The sequence below is a fragment of the Megalobrama amblycephala genome, linkage group LG20 (genome assembly GCF_018812025.1).
Source record: "Megalobrama amblycephala isolate DHTTF-2021 linkage group LG20, ASM1881202v1, whole genome shotgun sequence".
In the NCBI taxonomy this organism is placed as follows: Eukaryota; Metazoa; Chordata; class Actinopteri; order Cypriniformes; family Xenocyprididae; genus Megalobrama; species Megalobrama amblycephala.
Genome location: NC_063063.1, coordinates 12,532,795 through 12,558,164, shown reverse-complemented (window position 1 = coordinate 12,558,164; position 25,370 = coordinate 12,532,795). Strand labels below are relative to the sequence as shown.

At 36.2% G+C, this 25,370-nt stretch overlaps 1 protein-coding gene across 1 annotated transcript; it reads left to right on the top strand.

Annotated features, from left to right (window-relative positions):
• Positions 1–619: 619 nt before the first annotated feature.
• LOC125255998 lies at positions 620–20,257 on the top strand. Its single transcript, XM_048171623.1, has 8 exons — positions 620–706; positions 7,781–7,904; positions 13,958–14,110; positions 14,499–14,630; positions 15,167–15,250; positions 15,336–15,365; positions 15,516–15,657; positions 19,197–20,257. Exons 1-8 carry the CDS (start codon positions 620–622, stop codon positions 19,303–19,305), a joined length of 861 nt encoding a protein of 286 aa, XP_048027580.1. The 3' UTR covers positions 19,306–20,257.
• The last annotated feature ends 5,113 nt before the right edge of the window (positions 20,258–25,370 follow it).

Below are 25,370 nucleotides of genomic sequence, written 5' to 3'. Positions count from 1 at the left end.
TTATGTACTTGCTCAAAAATTGATTTTGAATAATTTTTAACCAAAAAAAGTTACAGACTGCAGCTTTAAGAAAAATAATATGGTCATTTGGATTACATTGAAATATATGATATACTATAAGCATAGGCTTACAGCAGGTCTTTTTCTACAGAAGTTATCGCCTGCTTAACCCATGGCCACTCTACTGATGAGTACGTGTGGAGAGGTCAGCAGGTTGGACGTCCTTGTTTCACCTCTGAATCAAACATAGAGAGAGAGAGTACTTGAATTGAGTCCAATCTCAGTCTGCTTCCTCCCTCTCGCCGTCTCTTCGTCACGGCGCGCTACTGTTCTCTGTGTTTGTGTTTTTCAGGGCGTGACTTGGAAACCGAAACGTTGCCAAGTAAACCGGTGTTGGCATGCATGGTGCTGTGGTTTGCCAGGTGAACCTTGGCCTAGGTTCACAGCCAATTCACAGCCATCTCACAGAACTTGAATTTGATCTGTAGTAAAATGTAAATTTCGACCACTCTGACTAGAAGCACTATAGAAGCACTCTCAATCTTAGTCTCTGAAATGGTCACCCGTTCTCCACTCTGTTCCCATGTTATCACTGGCACAGCTCGAAGTTCAAGGCACAATGTTCTGCATAGCAGGGGAGAAGGACAGCGCAGATGTCTTCCTGCTAAGTGTGAACATCGTGCTGCATTTTGAAAAGGAGTTTGCGGTAAGGTTGTGATGAGGTAGGGGAGGAGCCGCATCTTAACGAACCAGAAAAGGTTCGGCATTCTGGTTTTCAAAAAAAAAAAAGGAAAAAGGAAACGAAAGTCCCCCTGTAGTAAATAAAACTCATATTTGATCACCAAAATTACATATTTAAACTTTTTTTTTCCTGTGGAAAAAAAAAAAAAATCTTAATGCCTTAAAATAGCTTGAATGTAACTACACCCTTGCCTCATTTAATATACACGGATCTATGAATATGATAATTAGCCCCGCCTCCACTCACTCGCACGAGCTCAGACGAGATCCACTTGATGTAAACGCTGCACAATGGTATCACTTTTTTACAACGTCGGACACATAGCGGTAATTAATATGATTAGCGTTTTCGTTTACTACATTATCAAACAGCTAATAATGTGTTGCTAATGTTACACAAACCATGTTCACATTCACGAGTCAGACAGCTGCCTTCTTACAGTCAGTATCCTTAGAAACGCTTTGAACAACTCAGAACTTCAGTGGAGAAAGGCTTAGTTCATCATAACATCGTAATATGCATCATACGCCCACCATATTGCTAAATCTACCCGATTATTCATATCAACAGAAAAAATATACTGGGATAACCTCAGTGGTCAGTGGAATCAGTGGTTCGGAGCGTGTATCAAACATAGACTGTAAAAAAATATGGACGTAGTGTCCGTGACGTCACCCATAGAGTTCTGAATAGCAGTTTTGACGCGCAAATGAGGCCGCGGCCATCTTAGCTGCACGTGACCGCACGTCACTCACGGATAACTGAAAATGGGCAAAGAGGCGGGACAAAGTTGGAGCCCATGCGACTTGTTGCTGAAACCACGCCCGCCCTAGCTATCTATCTTAGATACTATCTAAAATATTAATAAACATAGCAATATCATTAGAAAGTACTAAAGGATTACTGTCAATCTACGGTGATTTTTTTTACGATAACGTTATAGATGCTCCAACACCAGTAGGCTAATTAATTTGTGTTGGGTGTGCAAATAACACAAATCAAATGGGATTTCATACCTTTATAATGAAATAGAGATCGCGAGATGAATCCATTCCGTGGCACTTGGGTTATATATATATATATATATATATATATATATATATATATATATGTACCAGATGTATATCTCTCAAATGTTCTCTCAAACTAATGAGCACGTATCCAAAGTATAATTTTTCAAAATAGTGCAGCAGTTTTAGTTATATCCAAGCAGTGCTGTCGGAGTTGTATATCCTCCTGGTATTGTCGTTGTAGTAAATCTCAGGAACAAAACTTTTAGCCAATGCCACGACGATCCAACAACGTGTGTTCCGCATGCGAGCACATGTAACTTTACACAGACTGACATCTGTCTCGAGTATGCAGCAAGCCATATATTGTATAAAATAATACAGAAAAAAGCACAAATACGAGTGAGATGCCAAATTCAGCGGCTGAAATGAGCTGCTGAGGTAACATGACGGCTCACAGACAGCAGCGGCATACCTGTCACTCAAGTGAACACGCCCTTAATTATGCAGAACTTTAAGGCTTAATATAATTTAAACTGATGAGCTATAAAAAAATTCACCCCCCTCAGAGTTGTCATGAAGGGCAAATTCGCAGTATAGACCAAAACCACAATATGAACCAGACTGTAAACATGTTTTTTTCTGCTGTAAACTTGGCTAATTTAACATGATGGTCAATGAGATTCTGCTCACTTCTGCAGCCTGTCCCTAGCGGCCAGTCGATGAATTGCAGTTTAATTCACTTCCGTATTGGCTTCACAAGAAACAGGGGGAGGTTGCCGCTTGGTATCAAACTGCCGGAGTAACGTGAACTATTCGGGGGTAGTGTGACGTCACGCTGCAGCGCTTCCGGGTCCTAACGCTCCTAATCTCAAACCACAAGAAAACAACAAATGGTGCTAATATACACACACGATGTGGTGTAATACTACAAAAAAATTATAATCATAACTATCTCCATACCAAAATTCCAGATGGCCAGACAATGATTCATCTTTTATAAATTGTTAAAATATTAATGTATGTGACGCTGTGAGCACGGAGACTGTTGTGTAGACTGTAAGTATTTAAAATGTTTAACTTTTTAAAATGATTGATGTTTAATATGAATAAATAGCGCTCATAAACGGCCGTCAATGGCATTCTCAAGTGAAATGAGTCGAGGCTTGGACCCGGAAACGGCGTTCCTTACTCACGACTTAACAAGCGGATAGAGTACCTCAGGGATGACGCATTTTTGTAGGCAAAACCCGGAACGAGTTAGGATTTTAGGGCTTCCGGTTCCAACGCCGTAAAGTCTATGGGTTTTTTTAGCGGGTTTTTGCTAAATCGCCTGAAATAAGGTCTGTGGTTAACAAAGCCTCTAAATATTTTCACGTTTTGATCTATGACATAAAACACACCAGTTATAACCCACTTGAGATTTTTTTAAACCTTTACTGTGTCTTAAAAACGGTGGTTGCTAACAAAGTGCTAAAATGGACTACTTCCTTTGGCGGGGACTTTAGACGTCATCATGATAAACAGGACATTTGGACAGCATTTCTCATGAAAAAGTGGATAAGTATTCATACACAGCGCAGATCATAAACAGCGAGCATGTTTTTAAATAACGTTTTTTTAAATACAGTTTGAGGACGCTTGGTGGTGGTGACGTTGATCCGCGACCATGGTGTGCTGTAGACCGTTTATAGCCTACTGTTAGCTTTTTATATCTGACCACTTTATTTAGGCTTCAAAATGTATAAATGTTGTTTTAACTTGTAAAGATTATCTTGCTAGACAAAATGTGTAAGTGTCATAACCCTTTGTTAAACACAGAGCTTATTTTCTGCGATTTTCCAAAAGTCTATGGGAAAAATGCATAGGCTTTCGATCGCCGATAACTTCCGGGTTGGCCTACAAAAACACGTCATCCCTGAGGTACTCTATTGAAGTTTCAAAACACTGACGTAACGAAGCCTCGTATACTGCAATCATGTGATTTTGGCGCTCTGAACCTCTGATTCGACACAAATGATTCGTAAAGCTTCGAAGCTTAATGAAGCAGTGTTTTGAAATCGCCCATCACTAGATATTGTGGAATAAAGTCGCTATTTTGTTATTTTTGGTGCACAGAAAGTATTCTCGTCGCTTTATAATATTAAAGTTGAACCACTGTAGTCACATGAACTGTTTTAAATATGTTTTTAGTAGCTTTATGGGCTTTGAAAAAGGGAGTGTTATTGCTGGCGATGCAGGCCTCACTAAGCCATTGGATTTTATCAAAAATATCTTAATTTGTGTTCCGAAGATGAACAACGGTCTTACAGGTGTGGAACGACATGAGGGTAAGTAATTAATGATGTAATTTTCATTTTTGGGTGAACTAACCCTTTAAAGCATGTTAAAATAACACCAGATAGACACATAAACAACATTAAAGGAGGATTTAAAACTTACATTTTTTGCCTAATGCTAGCAAGGATGCATTAAATTGATTAAAAGTGACAGTAATAACATTTATGTTACAAAATATTTCTTTATAAATGTTGTTCTTTTGAACTTTATATTCATCAAAGAATCCTGCTAAAATGTTGCACAAAAATATTAGCAGCACAACTGTTTTCAACAGTGATGATAAGAAATGTTTCTTGAACACCAAATCAGAATGATTTCTGAAGGATCATGTGACACTAAAGACTGTAATGGCTGCTAAAAATAAATTCAGCTTTGCCATCACAAGAATAAATTACATTTTAAAATATATTAAAATACAAAACACTTGTTTTAAATAATAATAATATTTCAAAATAATACTGTTTATAGTACTTTGGTCAAATAAATGCAGTCTTAGTGAGCATAAGAGACTTCTCATGAATCAGAAAAGGTTTGATATCAGATGACTCACACTGCCACTCCAGGAGCCTGAGTTTGGGCTAGAATGAATGAGTGGGCATGAGTCAGCAGGATATGATAAGTGAGAGATTTGATTGCTGCATTAACACATACAACACCCGTTCAGCTCAGTGGCCCACCTCGAAGCTGGAAGCATGTCTCCTTCCTGTGACCTTCCTGTTGGTATCTCTGCTCACGGCTGTCAGTTCTGGGCACTTTTTTTAAAGCCAAACTCCTGAGCCAGAATTCCATGTGACTAATCACTCTGAAGCAGCAGGAATATGACATCATGATGCTGACTGGTGGTACAAGAACACACACAATCCCAAGCCCTTCAATAACGGTCATCCAAAAGCTGAATTTTCAGCACTTTGCCTAGAAAACGATGGCATATGCTCTGTATGTAGTTTTAAAAAATGCAGAATTTGCAACACCAATGTTGAATACACCCAAACATTTATGTTTGAAAGATGGATACAAAATCAATGAAAGTACAATTTTATGTGTCAATGCAGCAGTGGCCCGAAAGGGCAAGTAAACTAATGCAGCAGTGGCCCGAAAGGGCAAGTAAACTATTCTGACAAGTTAAACTTTCTCACAAAGACTGGGCCAGCGGGCCATCCTTATTACTGAGCCTGATTTACCAGCAATGGCTAACTAGATCATACTAACCAGACAAAATCTGACAGAGCTGAAAAAGACAGAAAACTCAAAGAGAACAGTGCTACACTCTCATTAAACAGATTAATAATAATTAGTATAACATTACATTTATGCACAAATGCTTTAATGCTTGGCTTTCAAGGTATTGTTTTTAATCAATTTATACATTAAAACGTGGCCCACCACAAAAGAATGATCCAATTTTATATATTTTTTCATTTGATATTTGCAAGAATATTTGTTTTATAAAAGTATTTTTAAAGAAAATTTGAAATAATATAGCCTACATTATACCGCTCAAAAGTTTGGGGTCAGTGAGAAATTCTGAAATATTCTTACAATATTCTTACAATTGAAAGTAACAATTTTCTATTTTCATATATTTCAAAACAATCTAATCCTGTGATTCCTTAATATTCAGTAAATTAAATCCATGACCTTGGCCTTGCTAGTGCCATCCTCTGTTTGAGCCACAGGAATTTGTTGTATTATATCTCAAACGAGTGTCTGACTCCTAAAGACACAGTCCATGTGGTATACATCTGAGTACATGTACAGTAGATACATTTGTGTTTGGTCAGACGGGGGTAATGACTGCAGATCTAAGCAGATCTCTTGTCTCTCTGCCCATTGAAGATCTGATTTGTCCGCTCTCTTCCTCCCCCATGTTTACATATGCGCACGTTCCCTCCTGCCCTGGCTTCTGAGGGTCTGCACCGACTCGCTCGCAGCAGATTAGAACAACGTCACAGACAAATCAGCACAGCTGCCTCACCAGCAGTCGCTCACAGCACTATCTGCAGTGATTCTCTGCCATCCGTCATTAAGCTGCAAAGACTATTCAACTCCAGTCAATTGCATTCCAATGAGTAATCATAGCCTATGCGAATTTGAATGACTGAGTTCACAAATAAATGGACCATTATGGTTTTTTAAAGGAGGACAGAAATTAAAATATTGAGAGACATTTAAACCCGTAAGACCTTTCATCTTCAGAACACAAATTTGAACTGGTGTTATACGCAGTTGACGTAGTGAATGCAGAGCAGCGCTTTCGTGTTTACATCTGAACGCCGGCTCAGTATTGGCTGACACCGTACACGTGAGCAGCACAACACATGCGTGTGATGCTGACACGGGAGCCGGCCAATAATGAGTCGCCGTTCAGACGTAAACACTGCACTGCTTTCCCTACGTCAACTGTGCATGACAACAGCTCAAATTTTTAAATAAATTTGTTATTTTTGTTTTGTTTTTGTGCACAAAAAGTATTCTCGTCGCTTCATAACATTAAGGTTGAACCACTGTAGTCACGTTGACTATTTTAACGATGTCTTTAATACCTTTCTGGACCTCAAAAGGTGCAATGACATTGCTGCCTATGTGTAGTTCAGAAACCCAAAAAATCAAAAATATCTTAATTTGTGTTCCGAAGATGAACGAAGGTCTTACAGGTTTGGAACGACATGAGTTTGAGTAATTAATTAATTAACAGAATTTTCATGAATAATAATGACAGAAATGTCATTTTTGGGTGAATTAACCCTTTAAAGTCGGCATGAAACAGAAGTTGCGATAGCCTTTTCTTCCCTATGGAGTGATACAGGTTTGACGTCAGAAGATCCCGGAAATCTAATTCGCTGCTGGTTCCTTGTGGTGAGATTTTCCAGGGGTTTTACAATGAGATTTGAACATAACTTGACAATACTTTGACGTTTTGTTCTACAACATACACAGCTCACACTCACACCCCAAGCTGTCTTATCTAGTTACGTTAGTTAAAAACGTACAATTTAAAAAATGAACATAACTGCTTCAAAATTTGTGTTTTTGTTATGGGTGTGTGTAATTTACATTGTAGAATAAAACATCATATATACAGTTTATGCATGGATAAATCATTTATTGCTATAGTAAATAAGCCTACAGCTATATTCCATGAAAACAAACAAACACACACACACAAAAAAAACAATAGTCAATAACTTTAAAGATGTAAAAAGCCACTGTGTTCAAATCCAAAAAGGATTTTAAGTATGGAGGGCCAGTGTCCTGCAAAGTTTAGCTCCAACCCCAATTAATCACACCAAACCAGCTAATCAAGGTCTTAGGCAAACTAGAAACTTCCAGACAGGTGTGTTGAGGAAAGTTGGAACTAAACCGAGTTTGGACACCCCTGCCATAATGCAGTGAACTAATCAACACCAACAGTTGCTGTTAGCAACACAATGACTTCATTGCCACAGACAAGATTTAAGCCTAATCCCAGACTAAAATGCATGTTTGAGCTGCTGAAAGCAACTTCCACTGACATACCTTAAAACATGTCAGTGCCATTGTTTTGTCTCAAGATTCATTTTAACTAAGGCCTACTCCTGCCTTAATAAAGCTCTGTTTGTGAAACCAGACAGATTAAAGACTGCAGCAACTTTGAGCAGTGCAACAATATTTGCATAACTTCTTTCTTTTCCTTTGCTTACTGTTTTAGTCCCCCTTGTCCCTCCCACCCCACTTCATCCGATTGCCTGTTCAAGCACCGCCCCCCGGTGATGTCATCATCCTAGATCACGTTTGGCACATGTGCCTGCAGCAGAGACTGGACGTCCCGGTTTGTCTGTGACATATTATGCAATGCTATAGATAGAACAGCGAAAAAAAGAGCTGAAATAAAATGATATATCAGAGGATAATAGAGCAAAAGGAAGAGAAACAGTGGGGAGGAGGTTTGGATTGTTAATAATGGAGGGACAAGGGATATATATAGGGGTTTGCAGCAGTGCCGTCCAGCAGCCGGCTCTCATGTGTCAGGCTTTTCATTCCCCACTCACTGCTCAACTCCAGCTGCTTCCTCTTAGACAGGAAGTGGCTCTCAATGTTTCACAGACATGCTCAATGAGCACCAATGGACACATGTTTGGACAAACATCCCTCCCCTCTATTATACACACACACACAAAACACATCGACCACCTGAACATAGACAAGCTCACAATGACTCCAGAATTGGGTGATACAGAATTTAATAACTTACTACCTTTCAATTCAGATTGATTCGGCTACTAGAAATATCCTCAACACTTTACAGGGTTATTATCATTAATTAAAACTAATACTAAAAATACTAATATATATATATATATATATATATATATATATATATATATATATATGTGTGTGTGTATGTATATACACACACACACACCAATCAGGCATAACATTATGATGATGAATAAAAAGTTCCACTGACAGGTGGAGGGAATAACACTGATTGGCCAAAAGATATTCTATTTTAAATAAATGAGCTACTGATAATAATAATGAATGTTTCTAGAATGATTTCTGAAGGATCATGTGACACTGAAGACTGGAGTAATGATGCTGAAATTCTCAAGATTCTGGTTGAATTGTAATAATTTTTCTGATATTTTTAATTAAATAAATTAAGAAAGATGTCAGAATACACACACCAATCAGGCATAACATTATGACCACTGACAGGTGGAGGGAATAACACTGACTTACTGTAGCTCAAATTGCTCAAGATTCTGGTTCTGATAAGAGGTGTCAGAATACACAGTGCATCACAGTTTGAGGCGTATAGGGCTGCATAGCCGCAGACCAGTCAGGTTGCCCATGCTGACCCCTGTCCATCACCGAAAGCGGCAACAGTGGACACGTGAGCATCAGAACTGGACCACAGAGCAATGGAACAAGCCTGGTCTGATGAGTTATGTTTTCTTTTACATCATGTGGATGGCCGGGTGCGTGTGTGTCACTTACCTGGGGAACACATGGCACCAGGATGCACTATGGGAAGAAGGCAAGCCAGCAGAGGCAGTTTTGGGAAATGTTCTACTGGGAAACCTTGGGTTCTGTCATCCATGTGGATGTTACTTTGACACTGCATTGTTGCAGACCATGTACACCCTTTCATGGAAACGGTATTCCCTGGTGGCTGTGGCCTCTTTCAGCAGGATAATGCGCCCTGCCACAAAGCAAAAATGGTTCAGGAATGGTTTGAGGAGCACGAGTTTGAGGTGTTGAATTTTCCTCCAAATTCCCCATATCTCAATCCAATCCAGCATCTGTGGGATGTGCAGAACAAACACCTCGCAACTTACAGGATTTAAGGATCTGCTGCTAACATCTTGGTGCCAGATACCACAGCACACCTTCAATGGTCTAGTGGAGTCCATGCCTCAATGGGTCAGGGCTGTTTTGGTAGCAAAAGTGGGACCAACTCAATATTAGGAAGGTGGTCATAATGTTATGCCTGATCGGTGTATAGGTGTGTTTGTGTGTTTTCAAACTATAGAATACAATTTTGACTAAAATTAAAATCTAAAACAGAAAATATAAAAATAAAATCCAAAATATTAACAAAAACTGTAATAGTATGCTATATCAACGATACTAAAATACTGCTTTAGATACATTTCTCTAAACCAAGGGTGTCCAATCCTGCTCCTGGAGGGCCACTGTCCTGCAAAGTTTAGCTTCAACCCCAATTAAACACACCAGCTAATCAAGGTTTTTAGGCATACAGGAAACTTCCAGGCAGGTGTGTTGTGGAAGGTTGGAGCTAAACTCTGCAGGACAGTGGCCCTCCAGGACCAAGTTTGGGCACCCCTGCTCTAAACTAAGGTAGTCTAGCAAATCTGTCAAACAATCAATAGCCACTAAAGCAGATTTCATTTGTATATGGATTTCATTTATTTTAATTCTATTTCTTTAAGTTCACATTCAAAATCATATTTGCAAATTCAAATGAGCTAAACCAATGACATCAGCAGTACAGAACACCTTTTCCGCCACAGCGTTTACTCTGTCACTGTGAAAGTCTGACCTCTAGAGGTGACCGACAGGAAAGAAAGAATTAATGATGTGTTGATTTTAGTCAACTTATTTTGGAACACTTTTGAATGAAGCGTCCTAATGAAAGTTAACATGATGTCACTTAAAAATACCTGAAATAAAATATAAAAATGTAAAAAACATTATGTTATGACCTAAAAATAAATAATGCTACAGTGCTCATGATTTTTCATGGTGTTCCTCATCAATTAAAATGCTTTTACACCAAACACAGTCAAACATATACAGTATACTAATCTAAAAGGAAGTACATTGTCATACATTCTGAAACAAGCAAACCATTTAACAAGTAACCATTTACCATACACATACAAACCAGTTTACCGTCAGAATGTCATCCTTTACTGCAAATTTGATTATGAAAATACATTCAAACCAATATGGAAATCGCATTGTGGCTTGTTCAGTTCTCACAACAGAAACGGTGAAGGATAGGTGAATATTATCTGAACGATTGGATGTCATTTACTGTGAAGCTTTCTGCGATAATTTATAATTATTCATTTTATTTTTGTTCTTTATATCATTATGATTGACATTTACACCAGTATGAGGATGAAGGCATAAGGGATTATGGGGAAGTATTCAAAGACTGCAAAACGCTCCAGCATAAGGAGAACTGCTGAACAAGGACTGCGAGAAGAATAAAAAAAATTGAGTAATCTGATCATTCTCCATCATTCTTCAATATTGTCAACATTTCCAGGACTGGAACTGGACTGTGACTCACCAAATAAACACAGCATTCTAGTGCCAACAGGTAATGCGATGTTCCCATCATTTAAATATTAAACCGTTTTTATTTATGGACAATGTTTTTTTTATTGATCATTTAAATGTGCTTATGTTCATCATAAATGTTTCCTGATACACTGAAAACTGAACAAGTAATACGCACATACTGTTTGTACAATGTAATGACGCACGAATTGACTAAACACCTTGTTGCTTTACAAAAAAAAAAATAAAAAATGAAAATCTACATCAACATCTAATTCTTACTTTTTCATGCTTTTGCATTGTTTCAAATTTAGTGCAACTCTTCTGCATGTAAACAATTTACAGTAGATATTCACTTTTACATTCCTGGCAAATTTAATAATATAAATATAATACTTAATATAAATTCATGTTAAGTAACAGAATTTGTAAAAATGTATTTGATAATTTCTTTACAAAACTTTTAATTTCTTCAAAGATTAAAAAAGTCTGCTGCAGGTTAAAGGAACATATTATTTTTTACATTTCCTGGTAAGCATGAATGAGATCAACAGAAAGACTAAAAATGGCAACACATTGTATTACCTACATAATCAAATGTTGATTGTGTATGGTTGACCTTTACTGTACATTCTGTAAAAAATCAAAAGTTGAGAAAACTTAAAAGTTTAAGACAACAAACTTCAGCAGGTTTTTGAGTTTTCTCAACTTGTTGTATTCAGTTTATACAACAAAAAGTTGAGAAAACACAAAAATCTCCTACAAAAACACAAAAATCTGCTGAAGTTTGTTGCCTTAAACTTTGAAGTTTTCTCAACTTTTGATTTTTCACAGTGAGAGCAGTAGTGAAGTTTGCATTTGGGTAAGTGCAATAATAAGAAAGTCCGAAATTATCTGTATCTAACAGCCACAAAGAGGAATTCAATGGAATTTGGCTGGGAAATGTTTGTGGCATATTTGTTTGCCAACGCAAATTTTCCCTGAAAAAAAAATGTTTCCAAAAAAAGATTAAAAATCTTGTAGGCTGTACATGTGTAGTCAAAACCATCACTATCACACCTGAGAAAGCCTATCTAGAAACATCTATATACAAATCAGTGGTTATGACACACACATTATTCTTTATTATGGGTAAAGTCTATGACAAAAGAAATTATGTATTACTAAAAATGTCAAATAAATAAATACTGAAAAAACCCTTTATAGTCACTTTAATAAGGTGTGTCTTGAGATACTTTTAAAACCATAATGAAGATCTTCACATGTTTAGAACCTGTTGGCAGCTCTCTGTCACGATTTATATTTATCTAAAATATTGTGGTCGAGCCCCTGCCCTTTAATCACTAATAGTAAAGTGCAGTGTTGGGGGTAACGCATTACAAGTAACCTGAGTTACGTAATCAGATTACTTTTTTCAAGTAACTAGTAAAGTATAGTAAGTTACTTTGTTTTCCCATGTATTGACTGATATCCCATGACTCTCCTATCCCCATATTGAGAGAAATCGAGAAGTAAGTGCAGAAGCATTGAACTATAAAGCATTTACTCATCTTCACTTGCACAAAAACAGAGTCAGTATTCCTCAAAATGAATAGAAACAGTGAAATGCAATCTCAGAATATTGCACAAACCTGCAATAATTAAATATATTAAAGTAAACAAATATACTTTATGTATTTAATCTCACTTTATTAACCAATGTCTTTGCTGCTGATCTTCAATGATTTAATTTCAACCATACTAATAAGCAAAATTGACTAGAAAAACATCACATTTGTGACTGTTTCTCTATAGTAGGTACATGTAGTTAATTAATAGTACTCAATACTTATTTGAGTAATTACAATGTAACTACGACTCTGTAAAATAAAGTGTTACCGAATACTGCTAGACTTAACTGAAAAACATAAAACTGTTTATTTCATTTGTATTCTATTGTATCTAAATGCCTGTAATTTGTTTATTACTTTCTATGCAGATTCACTTCCCTACAAAATCACACCAATCATTCTAGAATGATTAAGTCTTTTCAAATAGAGCCATTCAAGTCATGTGGTGAAACTGTTTTCACGTCACAATATCGCAGAAAAACTAAATATTGCAATGTCAGTTTTTTCCAATATTGTGCAGCCCTATTGATTGAGTCATACAATGTAATATGATCTTAATTCAACTCACAAATATAGACAAACACAATCTGACTAAACTAACACACACAAACAGACACTGAGTGATTATTCACAGAACAGGGTGGAGGAAGTAAGTGAACCAAAAGTAAACTCCAAAAGGAGTAAATTAAGGAGATGAGATTGGAAGTGTTGGTTAAACAGTTGCCCTAAAAGGCACAACAAAATTGTTACTAACAAGTTTGTTCTTCTCAAGAAAGATTGGTTAGTGCTATCACAGGACCCTAAAACACATGACAGAGATGCACAAAGCTGGGAAAGGCTACAAAAGCTTTTCTAAAGACCAAGTTCATAAATCACTGTGGAAATTTCTGGATTTTTGCTATTCCCTAGAGGTAGAAATCCTGAAAGAGGTGAGAAAAAGAACCCAAGGACAACAGCAAAAGATCTTCATAAACTGCTAAAGTCGTTGTTCATGTGTCCACCATCAGAAAAACACTGAACAAAAATGGTGTTTATGAAAGGATAAAACATAACCACTGCAGTCTAAAGCAATATTGAGGCGTGTCTCATGTTTGGCACCTGGATATTCCACAATGCTTGTGGAAAAATGTTCTGTGGACAGCTGAGACGAAAGCTTTTGGGCAAAAATACACAACCCTTTGTTTAGAGGAAAAAAGTCTTATGAAGAAGATTCAGGAGATGTTTGGCGCTGAAGGAGGATCTACAATTTACTAAATTCAAGGGTTCATTTACTTAATTACCACATTTTTAGTAAAACAATGCAGAAATCCAGATCACTTTAAATGGCTTGATAACATATTATTGCGGCTGCAAATCCACAGATGGTTGCAAATGAAGAACAGTTTTTGGACTTTGTGGTGTTTCTCTTATTGTTAATATGTACAAATTAGATTGTAAAATCTATGTATTTTGGCCTGTAGGGCAGCAGTACTATGACCGCAGTGTTGCCACAAGGGCCCTGAAACAGGATGAAGATACCACAGACCTGTGGACCATCCTCTTCAGACGACAACAGCTCCAAAACCGGCTTCAGTTTCTACAGGAGATCCAAAAGAAGAAGAACAAAATAGAAGGTAAAGAAAAAACACTTAATTAAGAATGATGATGAAGAAGAAATGACTGACCTTTAAATAATAACAATAAAATGTACCTTGATTAGTTTGATCAATGGGAACATTACTAGAGGTATTATAAACCACTCAGTTTCCTCAAAGACTTCAGTGCAGGAACAACAACATTTGGCTATTTCACTAAGCAATAAAACATGCAAACAACAGGAGTGCAATTACTCCTTCTCTCTTAATAATAAAGGAGCTGCACCTACTTTCCTAGGAAATGAGCATTCAAATTGCACTCAAAAAGTTCATTCTTGGATGTCATCCATCTTCATGCTTACATTTGACTAGTTAGTGCAAACAATAATTTGGTTGTTTTACATTTTTACATATTTTTTGCTTTTAGGATACCTTGCAAATGAAGAGGGCCCTTCAGAACTGGACAGAATAGAGGAGGAGTTGAAGTTACTGGAGCAAAAAGAGAAGGATCTTATTCAGAAAAAAAGCCAATGTTTTACAATACAGGCCACAGACAAAGGCATGTTTCGATTATAAAAAAAAAAAAAAAACACACACACACTCACACAACAGCAACAGAAATGCAGAAACAAGCTTTGTGCAAAATAATAATATAATATAATATTATATATTTCAAATGACTTAAATGACTCAAGTCCTAATGAAACTTCTTTTACTAACTAGCGAATATTTTAACTAAATACTACAAAAATGCTACATACTAAGTATTTTTAGTCAATTACATTTCTAAGGGGAAAAACATCATAAATTTTAATGCTTCATTTTTTATTTAGACCTCCAAAGCACAAAGTACATATTTTATATTTACTGCTCATTATGTAAATCTGTCCTCAAAACACATTTCATGATATGTATATATAATATAAAAATTCAGAACAGAGGAAATTTCAATTAAACAATACTCTTTAAGAAAAACACACACAAAAAGCATTATGTTTTGTGAGACTGTTGCTTTTATGGAACATTTTCAGTCATTAGTATGCAAATGTAGCATTATTTATCTTGTATTATATACTCTCCGTGACTCAATTCAAGGTCCAGTCCAAGGACTCTACATTCTCCCTGTTACTCCCAAAGAAATTATTTCCCCTATCTTTTCTCTGCAAGAGGGAAACACAGGTAAAATAATAGTTATATTGTAAATGTAACATGAATTATTTTGTATGACATACTCACCAATCCAAAGACTACATTTCTCCTTCAGGAACTCTTTCCCCTATCAGTGATAACACAGGTAAGATAATACATTTATGTTGCACAATCTTCACAAGTGACACTCTGCAAGGCAAAAACCTCTTGACAAATGTTTTGGATTAAGATTCCCTTAGAAATGGTTTGCATATGATGAATAAACAAACAAAATGAACGTGTTTTGCATTCCCAGAAGCTGTAATAAACCTGGACGATGTCACTATGTCTCCTGCCAAAGTGCAATGCCCTTCTTGCCATAAGACTGTCACCACCGAGATTCACTATAAAGTGGGCAGCAATGCCTTCCTCTTTTGCTGTCTCTTGTCTGTGGTGGGGTGAGTACTCTACAAATGTAACTGTACTCTGTTTTAATGTAACTGTTCAGTAAACAAGAATAACTTTGTTTTAGTCACAGTATTGCCAGCTCATGTCTATTTTTGCTCCACCAGTGGAAATAGTTAGATGAAAAGAAAACACAGCAGAAGTAAATGTGCATTGCCGAGCAACACACACAGGCTAAATGAATGTTTTTATATAAATCGAGTGGATGATTCAACGACTCACTCATTAATACAGTCACTTTAAAGACTAGTTCAACCAAAAATGAAAATTCTGTCATCTTTCCTTCATGGTGTTCCAAACCTGCACTCTAAAAAGTAATTCAGTAATTCAAAAAAATGCATGTTTGCAAGTTAAAAATTCTAATTTATTGTTTTAATTAAAATGTTTAAGTTGCAAACATTATTTTGTAGAGTTCTGTTGACATAATAATGTTGATCATTACATCAACTTAATATCGTCTGTAATTTAAACTCAAATATCTGCGTTAATTGGCTTAAAAAAAAAAAGTTGTAGTAACTTAATGAAATTGTCTTGATAACTTCAGAAATAAGGCAGTGGATTTCTAGTTCCCTGCATGCTTTTCATAGGACTGGATAAGGAGAATAAATGTTGAAATTAAGAGCTAATTTATTTGTTTTTAGTGAAGGGAAAAACAGTTAGTTTTTAATGCTGTTATGTTTGACATTTAAAGGTGCCCTAGATTCAAAAATTGAATTTACCTCTGCATAGTTAAATAACAAGAGTTCGGTACATGGAAAAGACATACACTGAGTTTCAAACTCCATTGTTTCCTCCTTCTTATATAAATCTCATTTGTTTAAAAGACCTCTGAAGAACAGGCGAATCTCAACATAACACAGACTGTTACGTAACAGTCGGGGTGTACGCCCCCAATATTTGCATATGCCAGCCCATGTTCAACATATGAAAGGCCATTAGACAAGGGCAGGCAGTTTCTTCATACAGAATCTTTCCAGATCCAAAAAATTCAGATTCCAGCTCCATGCTGATGCTTCTCTTCAGATTCAGCTGATCTTTGTAAATTGTCTTTCTAAATGTTTCTTAGCATTTGCTAATTCTTGGTAGTTACCATAATTTCTTACTGTATTCACGGAGACAAGAGCCGTCGCTATTTTCATTTTTAAACACTTGGTCTGTATAATGCATAAACACAACTTCATTCTTTATAAATCTCTCCAACAGTGGATTAGCTTAGCCAGAGCATAGCCTCAAACTCATTCAGAATCAATGTAAACATCAAAATAAACACTGTACTTACGGATTAGTTCGTCAGCTGCATGAGAACACTTTGTAAAGATCATTTTGAGGTTTATATTAGCTGTTTGAACTTTTTTATATTTTTTTAAGCAAGCGCGAGCTCTTGGGGCAGGAGCATGAGATTTAAAGGGCCCACACCCTTTTTTTTTTTATTAAGCACTTTTACACAACTGACCATTTACCAAAGGTGTACAATATGTAAACACAAAGACACAACCATAAAAACACAACACTAAAACCACAAATAGATGTTTGTTTTACACAAACAATTTCTATACCCCATTAAATGCTAATGAGGAGGTATTCATAAGCTGTGTTTAAAAACCTGTGTGGGTGCCATGGAAAAAGGGTATCATTCCAAAGTTTTGGCCATGCTACAAAAGCCGATCTCCATTCTCCATTTAGTTTTAGATCGTCAAAGTCAGCTGGTCAGCTACCTTAAAGACCATTTTGGCTCATATTTCTCAATCAAATCCACCAAATGCAATGGAGCCATACTATGCAATGATTTATAAACAAAAAACAAAATTTTAAAATGTATTCAGAATTGAATTGAAATAGACAAGATGCTATTGGTTCCAGGGCTACAACTCAGGTGTTGGAGCGACTATTTTTTTGAGTAAATCAATTTAAAACTTTGTGTTTATGCTAATTAAATTCCAACTCAATGTAGCTTGTTGTTTGATAAATTCACAAAATATGCAAACTGTTGCGTTATTTTTTTTTTTTTTTTTTTTTTTTCTTGAGCCAACATTATTTTTAGAGTGTGTACTTTCTTCTGTGGAACACAAAAGACATTTTTAAAAATCTGAACTAAACTAAAAAAAATAGACATTTCTCAAAATTATGCTTCACAGAATAAAGATATAGGCTGGATTTGTAAAGACATGAGGGTAACAGATGACAATTTTCATTTTTGTGTGGAATGCCTTTAATTTGTCGCTGAATGAGTAGGTTTTTGAAGAAATTAATGATTCAAAGATTCCTTGTACAACATTAACTGCAGATTAGTGCCAATTCTGATTTATTGCAGTTCCTATATCAGATTAGTGTGACGGATCGTGAACTGACTGTATCCATAAAAGGAAAAAAATAGGTAATGAGCTTACGCATTTCTGATCCAGCAGTTCAAAACACTAACTAGGCAAATGTTCAAGCGCTTGTATTATTCAAACAGTGCCATTATTGGCACCCTGTAATTATGAGCAATGGGTGGGGGGAATCACATGAAATAAATGTTTTTCTCTAAAACACGCCAAAAAGCTCTTTTTTTAGTTTCATCTGACCATAGAACCATTTCTTCATACAGCCAGTCCAGTTTGAAGTTCCAGTCTTGTCTGACAACTGAATATGCTGGAGATTGTTTCTGGATGAGAGCAGAGGATTTTTCTTGAAACCCTCCCGAACAACTTGTGGGGATGTAGGTGCTGTTTGATCATTTTTTTAGGCTTTCTGAGCAACTCAACTAATTCTCTGCAATTCTCCAGCTGTGATCCTTGGAGAGTCTTTGTCCACTCAAACTTTCCTCCTCACTTCACATTAGGGCGATTTAGACACACGTCCTCTTCCAAGCAGATTTGTAACATGTTTAGTTGATTGGAACTTCTTAATTATTGCCCTGATAGTGGAAATGGGAATTTTCAATGTTTTAGGTATTTTCTTACAGCCATTTTCTATTTTGTGAAGCTCAACAATCTTTTGCTGCACATCAGAACTATTTTCTTTGGTTTTTCTCATTGTGATGAATGATTACGGGAATTTGGCATTTGTGTTTCCTCATGTTTATACTCCTGTGGAACAGGAAGTCATGGCTGGACAATCTCATGCTCCTAGTCACCCTGGTGTGTTAAAAAAATGTAAATATGAATGGGAATTTCTAGGGGTGCCAATAATTGTGGCCAACATGTATTGGAGAAAAACATTTATTTCATAATGTGAGTTTCCCCCCACTTTCAACTGTTTTCCTTCAATGAAAGGTTAGAATTTTGTGAATTTTTTGAATGAAAGATCAAAAGGATAAACAATGCAGATTTATTTTCACAGCCACCTTTGCTCATATTTAATAAGGGTACCAATAATTGTGGAGGGCACTGTACATGTTGTATTGTTCATTATTGAATAACTGTTCTTCATTATTCAAGGAGTTCCTCTCTGTGTGTGAATCTGCTAAGCAGGCAATTAAACTGCTTAAAACAGATTCTACAGTGTCAGAATAAAGAACATTTATATTGTCATTGTTTTGTTTCTGGCACAGGTGTCTGGCTGGATGTTGCCTGATCCCCTTCTGTATGGATCGCTTCAAAGATGTCAGCCACATTTGTCCGTCCTGCCATAAAAACATCTGTGAAGTAAATAGGATTTGAAGCATAGAATAAAACAGTTCCTGATCTGTGAGACCATGACTATAAATACATCAGAAGAACCTGAAGCTGGACCCAAGACACTGTCAGTGCTGTTTGAGCCTGTTTTTCAGAGAGAGGGATTTTTATCTCTATCCTGTTGACAGAATTGTTTGGGAAGTCAATATGTAGGCTTTGAGAGACTGTATATACAAATGAATTCAACCGTAGTCAAGCAATTAATAACTGTGCTAGTGGCCACCAGTCATTTGTATTAACCTCTTCCAATAGACATGCTTTTAGGGTGATATAATCAGTCATGAGTAGTGTTGGAAGAAGTGCACAAATCATGTACTATTGGCTCATTTTGAGTCAGATATGACCAAATCAGTGGTTTATTAACCACTCGAGACTCACTCCTATTAGACTGAATCAGAGTTCTTTGCCATACAGTTGGATGAGTTAAATTGAATGACTGTCACAATGCTTCAACCAGTTGAAAAGAATAAATTATTTCACCAACATCATTATCATGCCTTGGAGTGGGTCTCTAGTCATTTCAAAATTACATTTTTCTTTTTACTTTTCTAAAATGTAGTGCAATAAAAGTTTCCCCCAAATTAAAATAAGCCTATAAAAGTACAAATAAAATGAAAAAAGTATACAGGCATGAGCAATGTGGATAGTAACAATGATCTGGATAACAATCCAAGCCCTCGAGACAAAAGATGTATCAATGCAATGTCTTTTCTTACTGATATTCAAACTGAAATGGCCAGATTTGAGTGACATTCATGTTTCTCTTAAATGTAATACTAGTTGCATTCATGTAATAGTCAGGTAAATGAGCCTGAAGAATAGTTATAGTAAATATATTGTATTAAATGTCACTATGAAAACAATGGATTTGTTTTTTGTACATGAAACATTCTAATACATCATGGAAGACCCAAAGAGTCCAATTTCAGCTTAAAAAGATGTGTAATATTAAACATTCAGAATATAAAAATAACTGTTGTTTCGACATCTCTTATGATAAATAATAACAGACACAGTTTTGCATGTCATTCCTTTGATATATTTAAGAGACTCTAAAACATCCTCTACGACAGTATTTTCACAATACATCTATTGACATGTGATGGCGTATATATACTTGTATCTTTAAAACTATTCACAAAATATAGCTCATGGATGCGCCAAACATGTATAAAAATATGTACTACATCCATTGAAATATGTACACAATGTGCAAAACATATGGCATACAAATGATGATTGATCTCCCGCTTTGGAGCACGTTCAAAGGCGGCAGGAAATATCGCCCAGTGTCATCACCACTGATACATAATATACATTAATATTTGATAAAGAGCATGATATCTAGATGAGTCCAGCAGACGTTGTTGAAAATGAGGAATTAGGAATCCTAAATCTCTACATGAAGCCTAACAGGAGCTGAGCTTTGACATCCTCAATGGCAAAAACGCAAGCCACAGGTTTCCAGAGCTCAGCCACAACAGACTTCCATGCAAATAGATGACGTAAAACTGAAGAGATGCTCCGATATCTCATCTACTGCATATACCGTATACAATACAGCACTGTATATAAAATGCAAGTTATTGCTTTACTCTCCAACTGCACTATCAAACAGCAAACGTGACACTTGTATCAAATCTTCATCTCCAACCTTTTTACAATCAACTAAATCCAATAAAGATTAAACATTTTCTCCCAGAAAAATCCTCAACCACCTTCACTACCGTACAAAAGTTTGGAATCAGTAAGATTTTTCAATGATTCTGAAAGAATTATTCTCTGCTCACAAAGGCTGCATTTATTTTATCAGCCTATTTTAAATAAGTTTTAAAATGTAATTTATTCCTGTGATGTCAAAGCTGAATTTTCAGCAACATTACTCCAGTCTTCAGTGTCACATGATCCTTCAGAAATCATTCTAATATGCAGATTTGCTGCTTAAAGGTGCAGTGTGTAAATTTAAGCGGCATCAGCCCTCCCTTTTGAAGCAAAATAGAGAAGCTACAGTGGCCGTCTGGCCGACACAAGTCAAAGATGTCGTGGTCTGAGACAGCAGAGACAACGTTAGCCAGCCAAGCAATGAGGTTTCTTTTTACTTCTAACAAAGAACGGTCTCTGCTTCTGATGAACCAGACGACTACTACTACTACTTCTTTGCGTGTATTCAACGTAGTGACGATGCAAGCTGCCTCAAAAAAAAAAAAATGAACGATTTAGAAGAACAACGTAGTGATAAAACGCACTCTGTAGAGTGTTTGTCCATTTAGGGCTGCTCTAGAAACATGCCGCGCAAAATGACGACTTGACATAGAGGTGGAACCCGCAGTGTATGTAGATATTAGGGCTGGGCGATATATATCGCATGCGATTGTCACGCGCATTTCGTCAGTAAAGCCGGTTCCCTGATTACCGCTAAATCGCCATCACCTGCTTTCAAATGGAGCAGCATTTAATAGAAAGAGCCGTAGTTCACTGACAAGCTACGCAATATCGCGTTCATTATCGAAGGCGATTCATCTGCGATAATGAACGCGATATTGCGTAGCTTGTCAGTGATCTACGGTTCTGTCTATTAAATGGCACTCCATTTGAAAGCAGGTGATGGCGATTTATCGCCCAGCCCTAGTAGATATAAATGGCTCATTCTAAGGTAATAAAAACATAACGGTTCATTATGTAAGGGATCTCCATACACCACTGAAAACATTGCATTTCTGTAAATAGATCCTCCCAAATTTTACACATTGCACCTTTAAGAAATAAAAAGCATATTACTATCAACGTTGAAAACAATTGTGCTGCTTAATATTTTTGTGGAAACCTTTTTTCAGAATTATTTGATGAGCAGAAAGAGCAGCATTTATTTGAAATAGAAATATTTTCTAACAGTGTAAATGTCTTTACTGATACTTTTAAACAATTTTATGCATCCTTGCTGAATAAAGGTATTAATTTCTTTAAAAAAAACTGACCCCAAACTTTTGAAGGTAGTGTATATATCTACATGAAGTGGCATAGTACAATATTTGGCCTCTTTGGTCATTTGAAACCCAGAGGCATCACATGATGGAAACCTAGCAATGTCAGTGTATACTATTCTTTCTCCTTCACTTGCTTGTCAGAATAATAGTTTAATAGGGATACATAAAAAATTGCTCCAGGCTGCATAATAACAGCGGTCAGTAACGCCAAAAATGGCTCTGAACAGTCAGACACATGTATTATTCCTTATAAATTTGTCCCCATAGCTACACACAGCAGTGAATGATTATACTAGTTGAGACTAGTATTTGGCATTTTTACTTCCCTGGAGAGGCCACAATTTGGACAGTATGCAGAGCAAACAGTACAAAGCCTTAAAAACTAAGCCGATGAGCATCGTTAATCATCCGACTTCTGAGCGGACGACACATGTAACACTGAAGCACAAAAAGCTGATAAAAGTTTTCTTTTATAAAAGCTAATCTGTAAAGGTGCTTTAACGCTGTGCGTTTGATCTAACTGTGATGAGCAGTTCGTCACTGCAGCAGGAAAAGTGCTGTACATCTTGTACAAATAACGTATAATTGAAACCCCCTTTGGATCAAACAAAACTCGCTTCACATCTGAGAGAGGTGAGTTCAAAGCCAGTGGACGAGTACTGCCTTGCTGAATGGAAAGGAGTCACGTCAGAGCAGGATATATATATACGAATAAAATTTTTTCCATGAGGTGGCTGACAACATCATGAAAGAAAAGCATAGATAAAATCAGAAAGGGCTAAACAAAAGAAAATCAACAAGAGGAAGTTTCTCTGAAAGATATCACATCAATTTGATTATTCACATGCTGCCAAGATATTTTCAAATATATATATATAATGTTATTCATTTACACAGATACTTCATTTGGATGGTCTGATTTCGAACAAAAAGGCAGTAAAACAGACAAAGACGCTCAAGCATACAAACACATGCACCCACACACAGATATTTAGTACAAGAACCTGACAAAACAGGCCTGCTAAAATTTTCAGAACAATGAAAGCAGACAAATCTGGATCATTACGTTCTCAGACTCCCTCAACAAACGAATTATTAAGCTGCCAGTGACATTTAACATGCAGTAAAGTCAACAGTAACCAATTCAACCATCTGGTTTGCTTCTGAAACAACCCCAGAGAGCTTTGCATTTTCAAAACTCCATTTACAGGAGGAATAAACAGTACGAAGATCCTCTGTGTTCATACGTAACATATGGTGCTGTTAGAGAGATCATTGTATTTAGTGTCAGTTGTCACTTCTGATGGCTTCATTTACATAATCTCTTTCTAAAAGCAGCGTCACTAACGGAGCTTTGTTCCATGGCATCAATAAGAAGCACATAACGCAAAATATAGTGACCACTGTGCGAACCAAACTGAGAAAAGTGTGGGAAAAATTTCTGGAAAGTCCTTACAGTATGATGCACCTAAAATCAATTGAGTCGAACACACAACATTCCACTGAAGTGACGAATACACTTCAAATTCACATACACACAAACAAGGGGTTGGACATCCAACAAGTCAGACGTGACAGTTTTTCTTTTTGCTTTTTTCTTTTCTTTTTTTTTTTATACAAATAGCTGTTCTCATAGATTATTTACATCAAATTTGATTCATTTCAGACCGTTTCACAACCGATCACCTGTTAATCAAAATTGGACGTTATTTATTTTTTCATTTGGCTGAAACTGAGAGCTGATCCATGACATAAATTAAGTCTTCATGTGTCTAGGAATGAAGAAATGAATCTGTCTGCGATTCTCAGTCCGCATCAAGCCAAATGCTCTTTGCAAACTCAAAAAATCCAAGATTGGCCATTTATGTTTACGGAAAATCTGATATTCCAGCTACTTAAATCATGAATAAACCATGAATTGATTCCTCTGGTGTGCAGTCAGTCATCCTTCAAACAATATGACTGTCTTTAAAATTAGATTACATAAAGAAAGAGAGGGTATTCTGCATCAAACTACACCACCGTTCAAACATTTAGGGTAATTTTTGATGTTTGAAGTCATAATGAAGTCTCTTATGCCCGCTAAGGCTGCATTTATTTTATTTGTAATATTGTGAGATCATTGTTGAAAACAACAGAGATGCTCCGATACTAAATTTCTCCACCGATACCGATAGCCGATTATTCAGAGTGATATCTGCCGATACCCATACCAATAGTTTGGGGGTTCTGCTTTTTATAATTTATTTTAAATTACTGATAATTTCATTATAAATAATAAATTTAAATTACAAATTTCATTTTACAGCACTACAAACAAGCACAGCAAACCTGGAGTTTCTTTTTTAATAATTAATCACTATATTTTGAAAATGCAAATAAAAAATTTATTCTCTCCATTTCATCAACTTGTTTCAGAGTAACGGGTAGCAGTTATAAACAAACACATTACTCAAATTAACACACATTATCTAATTCTGAAGATTAAATTAATATTTCTTAACTTTCTGAATGTTATTAATTCATATTAATTACTATTAATATTGAACAGTAAAACTGGTTTCTTAGTATTTTCTTTACACAAAGCACAAATTCAGTGCATTTTCCTGCCCTCTTTTGATTGACAGGATATAACGGCCCTGACTATCGGCTATTTTTAAACTATCGGCCAATAGCCGATACTGTAAAAATTTGCTTTTATCGGCCGATACCGATTATTGGCCGATATATCGGTGCATCTCTTATGCTGCTTAATATTTTTGTGGAAACTGTAATATATATTTTTTTCAGGATTCTTTTATTGATATATAAAGTTCAAAAGAACAGCATTTATTTGAAATAGAAATGACTTGCAACATTAAAGGGTTAGTTAACCCAAAAATTAAAATTCTGTCATTAATTACTCACCTTCATGTCGTTCCACACCCGTAAGACCTTCGTTCATCTGTGGAACACAAATTAAGATATTTTTCATAAAATCCGATGGCTCAGTTAGACCCGCACTGCCAGCAAGACAATTAACACTTGTGACGTGGTTCGGACCGTGTATCAAACTGCCAAAGTCAT

Excerpts from the sequence above, each read along its gene's own strand:
- LOC125255998 (XM_048171623.1), top strand. The coding sequence starts at position 620 with ATGTTCTGCATAGCAGGGGAGAAGGACAGCGCAGATGTCTTCCTGCTA. Across the intron at positions 14,631-15,166 it reads AATACAGGCCACAGACAAAG|GTCCAGTCCAAGGACTCTAC; the intron begins GCATGTTTCGAT and ends ACTCAATTCAAG. Across the intron at positions 15,251-15,335 it reads TCTGCAAGAGGGAAACACAG|GAACTCTTTCCCCTATCAGT; the intron begins GTAAAATAATAG and ends TTTCTCCTTCAG.